The following is a 12,450-nucleotide window of genomic DNA, read 5'->3' on the forward strand; positions in this document are numbered from 1 at the left end:
AACATGGTTTAAGAAAACCTCAACGGAGCTGTTTCGAGCCGCAGCGAGCAAGGTCATGATTGCCAATATGATATCCAACATCCGAAACGGATAGGAACCAGAAGAAGAGAAGAAGTCATTGTGTATCCATACCTGTCCAATGCCATACATTTTTTAGCCACGACCTTTCCCTCAATGTTTCTTTTTATTATGAGATTTTTGAGGTTAGAAGTTAGAAAGTCTTAGTTCTCTTTTGGTTCCAATCATTATTAGCACTCGTTCGTCTGTTCTGCGTTCTATTTATAAGACCTTTAGGGTTCTTTAGAGTACCCACATATCGAAGGCTTCCAATCGTCTCATACTACATCCTTCAAGAGTCCATGTTTCGACATCACACAGTAATTTAGCATTAATTTAAATTTTTAGAAACTGATATCGAACTTGACACGATACACGCTTTTATTTCAACCTTATGGTCCAGAGCTTGTTATCCATCAGCTAGATATTGAATTCAATTTTTTATGTAAATATAGACTATGTTTGTGATTTACATTGCGTGTGACGGATTTTAGTTTATAAGACATGTACGTTGACTGGTAAAAAAGTATCTAAAATCTTAACTGATTAAGTTTGATGTTATTACGACATTTATTTATTTATTTTTTTTTAATAGGAACAATCAGCATCTTTAAATCTAAAACACAGTTCGTGTTAAACCTCACGACTTACGTAATAAAACAATAAAACATATCCATAAAGAATTTATTAAAACAAGTGATATTGATTGGTAAAACATTACTTATTCTTTTGGCGGCAATTAGCTTTAATCATTCAGTCCTTGAATTGAAAAATTTTAACTGGTGTGTCTGTTGGCCAAAGAAATTTCGATTGAGGTGGTACAGAAATCTGAACTATACGTGGACATATTGTTTCTAAAACAGAACATTTCTACATTTATTAATTGTAAAAATAAATTATCATTTTTTTATTGGCAATTAGAAAATTGAAATTAACCGCCCAAACAGATTAAAGACCAGGATATTTAATGCCAGCAGCATACAAATATAGGCATATTGTATGCCTATATTTTCCTTTCCATTCCAGTGGCACAATTACGTTAGGAAATTCTAAGACGTCAAAAAGATATTCATTTGCATTTGATAGATTTTTATTAATGAATAATATAGTTACGTAATTAGTAAATACGATTGTGATGTCTTCTGTCACTGGGTTTACAAAATAAAAAAAAACAATTTGTTTTTAGGCATGCAAACACTATGTATATATATATATATATATATATATATATATATATATATATATATATATATATAATATATATATATATATATATATATATATATATATATATATATATAAATATTGTATATATGTAATTGTAATTGAATATAGCTAAATAAGCACACAAGTTACTGTAAGATTGTACTTTTTTATGTATACTTCAACAGTAGATTTAATAACTATGCTGAATATTTCAATTATGGTGATTTATGCAGGGGGAAAAATACCTTTAGTGTTTTTTTAATGAGGTATGTCCCCGTAGAAAATTCTACACATCATGATATACCTAATAATGTCTCAATAATGACCCTAGTATGGGTCATTATATGACCCTAGTAAATTTTTAATTTTCTTTTTTTTCTTAAATAACATTTAATATCAAAATTATTTTTAAATATTTCTACCAGGTCATCAAGAGAAATTAATATGTAGCATTATATAAATATGTAAGAAAGTTTCAAATTGTAATGGATATTCTTGCTTGTACGATCTATATTAGTGTGTCCAGTTAAATCTATGTTTCAGTTGGCAATAAATGTTTCTGTGTAAAAGCAGTTTCTGTAACAATGTTCTTTTCTCTTGGACCACAGATAAATAATTGCGTTTAAAAGATTTGTTAAACGAACACAGAAGGTAAGTATCATTGTTTCGTGTTATTTGTTTATATATGTATTTTGGTGATTGTTTCTTGTTATTTGTTTATATATGTATTATGGTTTTAAGGAGTTTTCTTTGTCCCTCGCAGAAAAGACAAAAGTGGTGCTATTTCTTTTTATTTGTTCCAATTTTTGCACATTTTCTTTAAGTTACAAGATTCATATTCTCTATTATTTCTGACTTCAGTATTCCTCGTTCCTAATAAATGATATATGTAGACTCATATCCCAAAGCTCGCCGTTGTGCCCTTTAAAACACATGAGTGCTGGTAGCAAAATGAACATACTTGGACCTGGGATTCTTGATTTATCTTTTAATTTTAAGACTAAACTTACCTTTGGGTTAATTTTTATGTCCCTATATGTATACCCACCATAATACCCAACTCCTTAGCTTCCTGTCTTCCCTACCAGGTCATTGTACGTTCCAATCTAATTTAAAACTTCTATTCCATGTTAGAAGAGATCACGGAACTGACGAAGAAAGGCGAAATAACAATCATGGTGGGAGTGTTTTTGATATTTCTGTGCTCTTTATCATTCGGTGCAAAACCATTTGTATAAATTTCATTTCTTATTGGATCAACCACATCACAAAGGCCTCCAATGTTTCATTAGTGTTTCTGTAAGAGTCCAGCTCTCCATGATATACAGCAATGTGAAGAATATGTAGCAGCATGTTAATCTGATTTTTGATTCAATATAATATCTCTATTAATGAGGATTTTCTTTAGTCTATAAATGGCTGCTTCGGCTATTTCAATGCGTGTGCTTATTTCTTTGCTCATATCCAAGTTATCGTTAACATGGGGCCTAAATAGGTGATATTGTAGACTGTTTCTAAGTTTATTCCATACGCTCTGATGTTCATGGGTTGTAACCCTGTTTCGCTGAAAACCATTAGTTTTGTCTTAGAAGTATTAACTTTTAGCCCATATTCTACACATATTTCGATCACCTTGTCTAAAGTCGTTGCAACTCTGTTTCATTGGATGCAATCAGTAATGTATCGTCTGCCTATCTGTGATTATTGACATTAATCCCGTTGATTCTAACTTCTGCATCTTCATCTAACGCTTCTTGAAAATAAATTTGGAGGACATATTAAAAAGTAGAGGTGATAAAATACACCCTTGCCTGACTTCACGTCGTATTTACACTGCTTACGCCGTGTTATGACCAATTCGTATGTTTGCACATTGAAGCCGATACAAATTTTTAATAATACGGAGGTCTTGGTCATCAATTCCCACCTATTTCAAGACACCGATAAGTTTGTCGTGGGTGACCCGATCAAAGGCCTTTTCGAAGTCGATAAAACACATATATACCGGTTGTTCTATATTCCTACATCTTTGAACCATTAGCTGCAAAGTGAATAATGCTTCTGTGGTTCCAAGAAATCCTACAGTAATTATTAAAAGAAGAACTCTCAGTACTTACTTGTTAACGTTAAAAACTCTCCCAAAGTGTCCGAGTTTCTTTCCGTGCAAGCAAAAATGAATTCTTTTACCCCACAATATTCCTTGAGACATTTCATAGCGTTAATTAACGATTGAAACAGATCATTGTCATAGATAATATCGGCTGCTATAATTTTTTCTATAACTCCGAGATCTTTGCAGATACTTGGACTAACATTTTCCCATGGTAAATTTAAGATAGATATGGTAGAAGCATCCGTGTTGCTATAAACGCAGCTAAAATATAGTGATTTAATTAGGTCATCCAATATTTCAGTAAAAAAGCAGTAAGTGATATGAAATAAATATTTGTAAGACTTCTAATAAAAATACTAGTTATTTTATCGATACAGCTTTAAGCCATACGGCTCTAACGGGGCTCTGGTGGGACTCTTTCTATGTTATCGAGTCTTAGGTGACCTTATTGATTAGATAGAGGTTTATGCAATCTTGCATTGGACAGGAGAAATCAACATGACAGTTTTTGAACTACGCGAATTAGTATATACACAGACATTCAAGAGGTTAGGGGACTTCCAGAAGCCCTAAGGTAGTCTCTAAGCTAGACTTATACACTTGGACACTGGTATGAATACCAAGTCATTCATACGGGAAATTCACAGCAACGAAAGAGCTAATAAAGAACTAATGATAATGAAGAACAAACACGATATAACGATTGTGGTAAAAATATAAACCAAGGAAAGAAACGAAATATATTAGCATATCAACCGCCTCCAAGAGCCATAAAGGATTCAATAAAGATAAATACCATGGGAAGACTTAAAAAAGTAGACGCAATTTATATAAATTCAAATATGATTGAATTATTACAACTAGCACGATCACTAATTGTTAAACATGTCTTACCAGTTTTTTAAACCGCTGCAGTCATTATGACTCTCAATATCGTCTGTAGTATCAAGGTGACCTCCATTAATGTTCAGCTTTACATTGTCACACAAAACTTTTAACACAGCTTCATGACAATCCGTAAGGTATATGGTTTTTGTTTGACAAACATTTTTTAAAACTAATCCTGTAAGACCGACTCCTGAACCCAATTCTAAAACAGTTTGGTGTTCAAATGAGTTTCTATTTTGAATTATCCACTCGGATAATGCTAGGGAAGCCTAAAATGTAAAAAAACCATTATAGTTATCTTTGTTAAATATGAATACTTTTTAGAAAAAAGTTATAATACATTCTATGTGAAGAATATCGTTGATATAAATTAACTACTTTTTGTTGTTGACTTAAGATGAATTTGTCATGAGATACGCCACAAGTAAACTTTTCGAGGGAATATAACCGTTACTGTTAAATAGAGAGATTAAGAAAGGATACACAATATCTACAAAATTTTCCAATATGGTTTAAAAATCTAAACTGGAAGGACAAATATTAGTTATATCTGAATAGCTAGTCGAAACAAACACAAGAAAATTATTGTTACGATAAATATCATGGCCTAAAATAACCGTAAATATATTATGGCTAATTCTGTTTTGTTGTAGAAATTTCGGCGAAGGATCTAGACCCAAATTATGATGAATAATCCGACTAGAGGTTTCCAGGTAGGCCGAATGAGACCGGTCTGAGCTTCTGGTTACTTCGATGTCACTACATTATACGAGAATTTAATTCTCTATTTAACGACATTACATTTTTAATTAAAATATTTTTTAAGGGTACAAAAACAATTTTTTTTTTAATTAAATTCAACTAAATTACAAATAATAATTTAATTAATAATGTACTTTAAAGTAACCAAATTATGCATAATAGTTATTTTAAATTAAATGTTCGAAATGCCTTCCATCGCCATCGGTTTCTTGACAATATGCGAATCTACGGACACATTCATTAAGTACATTGCGGATGACTTCTGGAGTAATTAGACTCATTTCATGTGTTAGATCTGGCTACCTTGCTGGCCACTCTATAAAACCTCGTCTTCCGATCAACCTCCTGGGAAAGCAATAATTTAAAAATTGACGTACTTCGAAGGGGGTCGAAATCCTGCATAATTTCAAAAAATTCAAACCGGCGATCGAGATCGTCGTCGTTTAATTCCTGATATAGTTGAATTTTGTAGAGATGGTATTTTCCTTTTTTTAAAATACATAATCGTTGGGAAACTTCAGCATATTCACCCATTTGTGTTGAACTACTGTGAGGATTGTCATGTACATTTAATAAAATATCAAATTTCACATTGTCATCAAGTTTAGGACGCCCAGCGTTTGGAATATGTTTAACGTGCCCAGATTCTCCAAATTTTCGGACTATTTTACTTACTGTTGATTGGCTGATGGGCTGTCTGGATATTTTGCGTTGAATAAATTGCATACCTCGTTTTGTGTTCTTTTTTTTATCTCCGCATCCGCTAAGAATTAATATTTCTATGCGTTGTGTTTTATTTAGGTGAGCCATAATTTAGTATTCAAAAGTAAAAATTACAATTGATAACTGATGACAATTCACAAAATCAAAACATTTACGTCAATAAATATTACAGTAACTATGCTACTATCACTTGCTTGAATTAACATTTGACAAAAAGTTTCAGTGTTTATGAGATAACTTTTTGTGTCCATTATTATTTTTACTTATTTTTGCTTTTTAAGTATTTACTTCAGAAAGTCTTGGCAGGAACCGATGGATGGCATTTCGAACATTTAATTTAAAATAATAGTTACGCATTATTTGGTTACTTTAAAGTACATTATGAATTAAATTATTAGTTGTAATTTAGTTGAATTTAAATTAAAAAAAATTGTTCTTGTACCCTTAAAAAATATTTTAGTTAAAAATGTAATGTCGTTAAATAGAGAAATAAATTCTCCTTCAAAAGAGGTGTCGCATTATACCAATTTCTATTTAAAAAAAATTAACGGTTATGTCACTACACCCACACTGGTGACGTCATCCCTACTCCATGTACGTTATAAGATGGGTATTTTATAATAAAAATCGACCTGTTTCGGGATTTCTCTCAAAACTCGACGGTTCTCGAAATAATGATAATATTCCATAATTTAGCCGTTCACTATATATATATATATATATATATATATATATATATATATATATATATATGTATATATGTATATATATACATGTATGTATATAATATATATATATATATATATATATATATATATATATATATATATATATATATATATATATATATATTGTTATGTTTCTTGTTTCCCAACCAAAGAAAAAAAAATCCATCGAAATAAAATTTCAAGATATCAATAAATTGTATATAGTTTAAGATAAGATTTAGTGTAGATAAGAATAGAAATTTGTTTGGCAAACGACCTGTTTCCGTTTCAAACAAAATTATCAAAAAACCTTTGTTTAGAATTAGAAGACATTTTACCTGTAAGTTAATCTTTTCATTGTTTGTATAGTCGAGTATTAAATGACCATATTCCAATCTTTTGAAATATGTATAAATGATGTATTGAAAAAACCAATTTTAAAGTAAGCTATTTAGTTTTCTCTGAAACCGAAATTAGGCTTTTCCAAAATCATAGTAAACACAATTTGAGCTTTTTGATTGGACGGTCGTTTTTAAATGAGAATTTGGGTGTCGATCATCAGACAGGAGAAGTTAGTCATATTTTGGTAATCGAAAGGAAACAGTCGTTTTGTCTCAAGATAGGGTGTGGTTCGTGAGTTTGGATACCGGCGTAACGAAAAGAAGTGAATAGTTTGAAGAAGGAGATAACAAGTAGATTAAAAGAGGTCCTTGTATCTACCGTGGGCATTTATAAAGTATATGTGAAAGTATTCTTACGGCATCAAGTTGACAAAAGGAGGTCCTGGTGTCATAAATAAATAGCTGAGATTGGAGAAGTGAATCAGGTGTTTTTGTGTAGTCTGCAGGAGGTTTGCAGAGACGTTCAGAAAGAGCCGAGGTGCCAAAGAGGAGAGATCACATCGTTGAGGAGACTGGACTTTTCTGGGTATTTTCCAACATACAACTCAAGAAGAAAATAAGCTGTAAGTGTTTGTACAATTGAATTTTATATCTGTGAAGGATCGTTTCGACATCATGGTCATTAGCATTCAAATTTAAGAACTGAGGTTTTGTTAGGCTAATCAAAAGTTTAAAGTTTTGTTTTTAGTTTTTAGTTTAAAGTTAAATTTTAAGTAAAATTGGTTTTTTACGTAATATAAATGTATGTAGCTTTATAATCTTATTATCATAAAAATTTGATTTATTTTCATGTATGCTGATTGATAAGATAACGACAGAATTTAATAATTGTTTTATTCTTTCATATAAAATAAAGAAACGTAAATTTTTGTAATATAATATATTTGTATTCTTATCCTTTCTTCTCCATCTCGATAAAAGACAACTAGAAAATCTTTTGAACCATCGAACACAGGTAATATAAGGATTATTTTACTTTTGATAACAAATAAGTTATAATTTTTTTATTGGCTCAATAAACTAATATTAAAGTCAAAATAAACAATCATAACAATATATATATATATATATATATATATATATATATATATATATATATATATATATATATATATATATATATATATATATATATATATATATATATAGTAAACTCTTAAATATTGGGGAAATCTGTACAAGAAAGACTGTAATGAGTATCAATTGTTTCGCCGAACGTTTTCGCCAAAGAGAATTAATTTGGCTTCTTCAGGGCTGAAAGAGAATAAATTATAATTAGCTACCATATATTATCTATTAAAAACATTATTGATCTTACTTTAACTTAGAAGTTTCTTTAAATCTAGGAAACTCCGATCACAGATTGTCGTTACACGATTTACAAGTCCAGTCTTTGGCATACGTTGATAACGCAAGTAAGACCAAGTTTATTTGACTAACATAAACACCATAACGGCTGAGGATATCGACGAAAATCTTACTATTATTAAATAAATCCCTAACCCTAACGTGGACCCTAATAATCACATACGAGGAAAAATAAACCGACGTATACTACTGATAAACAGGTGCTACTATGGCCTCAAAATACCTAGCTAATAAACGTCTCATCTCAAATAAACATCTCAAAAGACAGGAGTACGACTGACAGGACAGAACATGAAACTGGTACATCTTTGAGCTACATATTATGTACAAGCAGAAGTTTGGTGTAAAATATATTATTACTATAATCCATCTGCAACGGACACGGAATGTATCCAGCACACAAGAAATAAATATGACAAAGAGAATCACAACTGTGCAACGAGAAAATGGATAGATCAAAGCTCAGATGGATCAACAAAGTAACCCAAGATGCCGAGAATATATTGCTCCCAACTAGAAGACCTAAGCATAGAAAAAGACTATATGATGCAAAAAAACTTGATAAGGCTGTAGCACCACTACAGATAAAACGCCCAGTTCATTTATTCTCAAATAAGAGTAAATAAAGTGACTGTTTCTTAGAGATCTTGCTCTTTGTTTAAGCAAAAAGCATTTGAAGCAACGTTTATTGCCAATGAATGTACCATTAGCAGTGAAAGAGAGGAGGTAGAAATTTAGTGGCATCCTGACGAAAAATATAAAACTTCCATCAGAAACTGGTCAAAAAGACCCACAAACAAAATATTACTGCCAAAATCGTCGAACATTTATCTGCCTAACCCTTCTTTATAGTTGGTTGTCACTATGTTCCAATATTACAAAAAAAAAGAAATGTTAAAACTATGTATCTTGAAAATTACGGAAATATTCTTTCAAATATTTCGCTATAGAATATCTGCTGTTTTGAGTTATTGTAAATAAAGAATATAAGAATGTGTTATTAAGTAACTAAAAAATAAAGCAACATTTTTTGCTTGCAAGTTCTAAAGACCCAACTCTGATGTTATACAATAGGGTGTCCTGAGTGCAGGGTTTATTAATGAAAATAATTAGAAAAAAAAAGTTCATTTATCTAATAAATAAGAATGAAATAATAAATAAAAATAAATAAGAAAATAATAAATAAGAATAAAGAATAAAAATAGTAGTCATTAAATAATATCAAGTAATAAGTATTTTTTAATATTGGTTCACCCTATATTAGAAATGAGTCACAATCGTGTTTTACCTGCCAGGTTCTCAGTCCCGTCGTCCCATCTGATATCAAACTATTACTTTCTTTCAAGGTAATGACCTTGTACTCCTTACCCAATGAGTAATGTTTGTAATTCTCTTCCACAGTGTCCTCTGCTGCCATCAAGCGGCCGTAAGCCGAATATAGGTCGTCGTGAATTGTAGATTCATCTAAATCTATATATTCTGAGGTAGCTTGTAAGCTTTCTAATTTATCCAAAATATATTTTAAAAATAATTTTTGATATTTTATTTGAATTGGGTATTTTACTACTAATTCTGAATTAACAGTCTTATTTAAAAGTAGTTCTTGTACATCTTCTGGCAAAAATATATTAAAAATATTCTACAACAAAAATAAATAAATGTTCTTAAGCTATTTGTGGTAGTTTAATATGATTTACTACATTTTAGGAAATAAAAAATAAATAAATCAATAAAACAGAAATTGTTGTTAATTTCCAATAAAAATAGTAAATAAAACAAAAATAAAAACTTATAGGTTAGAATTCAATTTATTCTTCAGACTTACCTGCCAGTTAAAATTGTTTATTGGGTATACACACAAAAACTGTTTTGAAATTTCGTTTATTTTTTCTACATAATCTGTAGGTTTCATTTTAATATAAAAAAAAAAATAACAACTAAAGGAAGTTTTTTAAAACATGATAAACAAAAACATATGCTCGAAAATGGAGGGCAGTTGAAGGAAGGAAACTGAATACTATATAGTTATTCTATCTTCTACGAGATGGCGCAGTGTACAAATACTTGTTCTTTTTAATAGTTAAAAATTGTCTTCTTTTTCGTTAACAATGATAAAAGTTTATTTAAGGTTCGATAAAAAATATTTAATAAAAAAGTAATACAAAAAAGTATAATTAGGATCCAAAATACTGGTCACTATTGTTTGTAGGTAGAATATAACGACTGAGTAATAAGCAAAGGGATAAATTGTAAAATATTTTATCTATCATTGTTTGTATATCCGAATTTTCTGATATTATATCAACGCTATTATTAGTATAAGCTAAGATCACTCATTTCTGAGTTAAAAGCTGTTAAATTTAAAGTGTTAAGTACCTAATTTAGGGGAACATAGGGGAAAAATCTAACTTTATTCAAACAAAAAAGAAAAATAAATTGTAAAATACTGATTGTACACTTTATTCCAATTACTTTCACTACAAGTAACATTAAAAACTGTAAACTTAATTTTTTACGAATAAAAAAATATTAAGAAAAACGTACACTGAACTGCATTTGCCGGAAGTCTGGGGTAATACCGATCAGTTGCCTTTTTATAATATACTTATATGCATTGTTATTCTTTACAAAAGTCCCAAATATACATTTTTGCTTTTTGTAGTCATCTAGACAATCTAGAGCAAATTGTGCACCTAAACCATAGCGTATCATCTTTATCAAAGTCATTGCAGATTATGCAGTATTCATTTGGAGCTGCGTCGTCAAGTTCATCATAATCGCAGAGTTGATTTTCATATACACTTTCATCAGAAGATGAAGACGCTTCCTTACACATTCAGCGTTTAGCTGGCATCTTTTTTGTGTTACATTAGATATCTCTTTTTGATTTCTTTGTTGGTGCATACTGTTTCGAAATTTTACTTGCACGTCTGTTCTCTTTTTATTAAAGTCAGAATCTTTGAAATTGTTTTCGTCTTAAAGTTTTTTTCTGGGTATTTGATGGTCCAGCTGTTGGCATTCATTCTGTCAATGATATAATTGGTTTTGGAGATACATTTGTTTAGATTGCTGTCTGTACACCGATGTTTGGACTTTGAGATCTTTCATTTCTTGCTTGACTTGCTGAATTTACTTCCAGAATCTCCCAATATTTTAAAGTATCAGATGCCAAAAAGTTTTCGTCACTGAACACGTTCGGATTAACCGGACATGTACCAGTCACCTCGAATCCTTTAACTGCCTTATCTACTATAGCGATACGAGCATAAGCATTGTTAAACAATGATGATACTGAATCGATAGATAGATCCAGGAAAGCCTCCTCGTCCTAATACCGGTGTCATACGCTTTTTGGAGTATATAAACATTGGTCGTACAAAAACTCCAAAGGCACTAATTCCACAACATACAGTGTAGTTTTTACCTTGCTCCCAACTACTTACAACATTGACTTGTTTTTGTTCCAGAATATTGCAAGGATTTTGCACCGTAGAAATCCCTGTTTTATCTACATTTAATATCCCCGGAGGACTAATCTATACCGCTAAATTAAGATTTCGAGGTTGGGGAAAAATCGTTGAACTTCATACCTATTAATACTTTCACTCTGTCGACAATTGTCGGTTCTGGTTTACTTAGACTTAAATAGGGTTTCTTTTAAGGAAACCATACATCCAGTCTACTCCAGAGAGCTTAGCTACCATATTAAATCTATGCTTAATGTTATTCTCGAATAAAACTCAAATGAATGATTAACGGAATGAGAGCACTAGGAAGAAAAAAAACTATCGTGACTATAAAACATCCTACAAATGACACGGCTAAAGTTTGAACAGCTAGTAAGACATAGAGGAGTTTGTAATAAATTGTAGTAGCCAACAAACTACCTAGCCAACTAAAGTACGCTCGTCTGTGTCACCTCGGGGGAACAATTAAGGGTCTAACCACCTTCTGTTGTCTCCGGGTGCTCTGTAGAGTGCTTCGAATACACTGTCGAGAGCTCCTCTACTTAAGTCCATTTTCAGGTTATGGACTTATGGAAAATATTTATCTTCGGTGTCTTGCCTTGAAAAAGGCAAGATATTTCTTACATGACAATTTCTTCGTCGAAATAAAAACACCAAGTTAAGTTGAAACAATTCTGAGCCACAGAGTATGGAAAATAAATGCAGGAAGCAGAGCCCCGAGAGCACTAAGCTCTCGGAGAGCCTGTGAGGGACTGACC

The 12,450-nt window shown here is 31.0% G+C and overlaps 1 protein-coding gene across 1 annotated transcript; it reads right to left on the minus strand.

Moving 5' to 3' along the window:
• Nucleotides 1-727: 727 nt before the first annotated feature.
• LOC140433340 (protein-lysine N-methyltransferase EEF2KMT) lies at nucleotides 728-10,219 on the minus strand. Its single transcript, XM_072521369.1, has 5 exons — nucleotides 10,051-10,219; nucleotides 9,514-9,864; nucleotides 4,271-4,533; nucleotides 3,381-3,637; nucleotides 728-911 (listed from the first exon to the last, which is right to left on the minus strand). Exons 1-5 carry the CDS (start codon nucleotides 10,135-10,137, stop codon nucleotides 811-813), a joined length of 1,059 nt encoding a protein of 352 aa, XP_072377470.1. The 5' UTR covers nucleotides 10,138-10,219; the 3' UTR covers nucleotides 728-810.
• Between the last annotated feature and the right edge of the window lie 2,231 nt (nucleotides 10,220-12,450).

This window comes from Diabrotica undecimpunctata, chromosome 2 (assembly GCF_040954645.1).
Source record: "Diabrotica undecimpunctata isolate CICGRU chromosome 2, icDiaUnde3, whole genome shotgun sequence".
Taxonomy (NCBI): domain Eukaryota; kingdom Metazoa; phylum Arthropoda; class Insecta; order Coleoptera; family Chrysomelidae; genus Diabrotica; species Diabrotica undecimpunctata.

Excerpts from the sequence above, each read along its gene's own strand:
- LOC140433340 (XM_072521369.1), bottom strand. The coding sequence starts at position 10,137 with ATGAAACCTACAGATTATGTAGAAAAAATAAACGAAATTTCAAAACAG. Across the intron at positions 4,534-9,513 it reads CGGGACTGAGAACCTGGCAG|GCTTCCCTAGCATTATCCGA; the intron begins GTAAAACACGAT and ends TTTACATTTTAG. Across the intron at positions 3,638-4,270 it reads TGCAGCGGTTTAAAAAACTG|CTGCGTTTATAGCAACACGG; the intron begins GTAAGACATGTT and ends ACTATATTTTAG.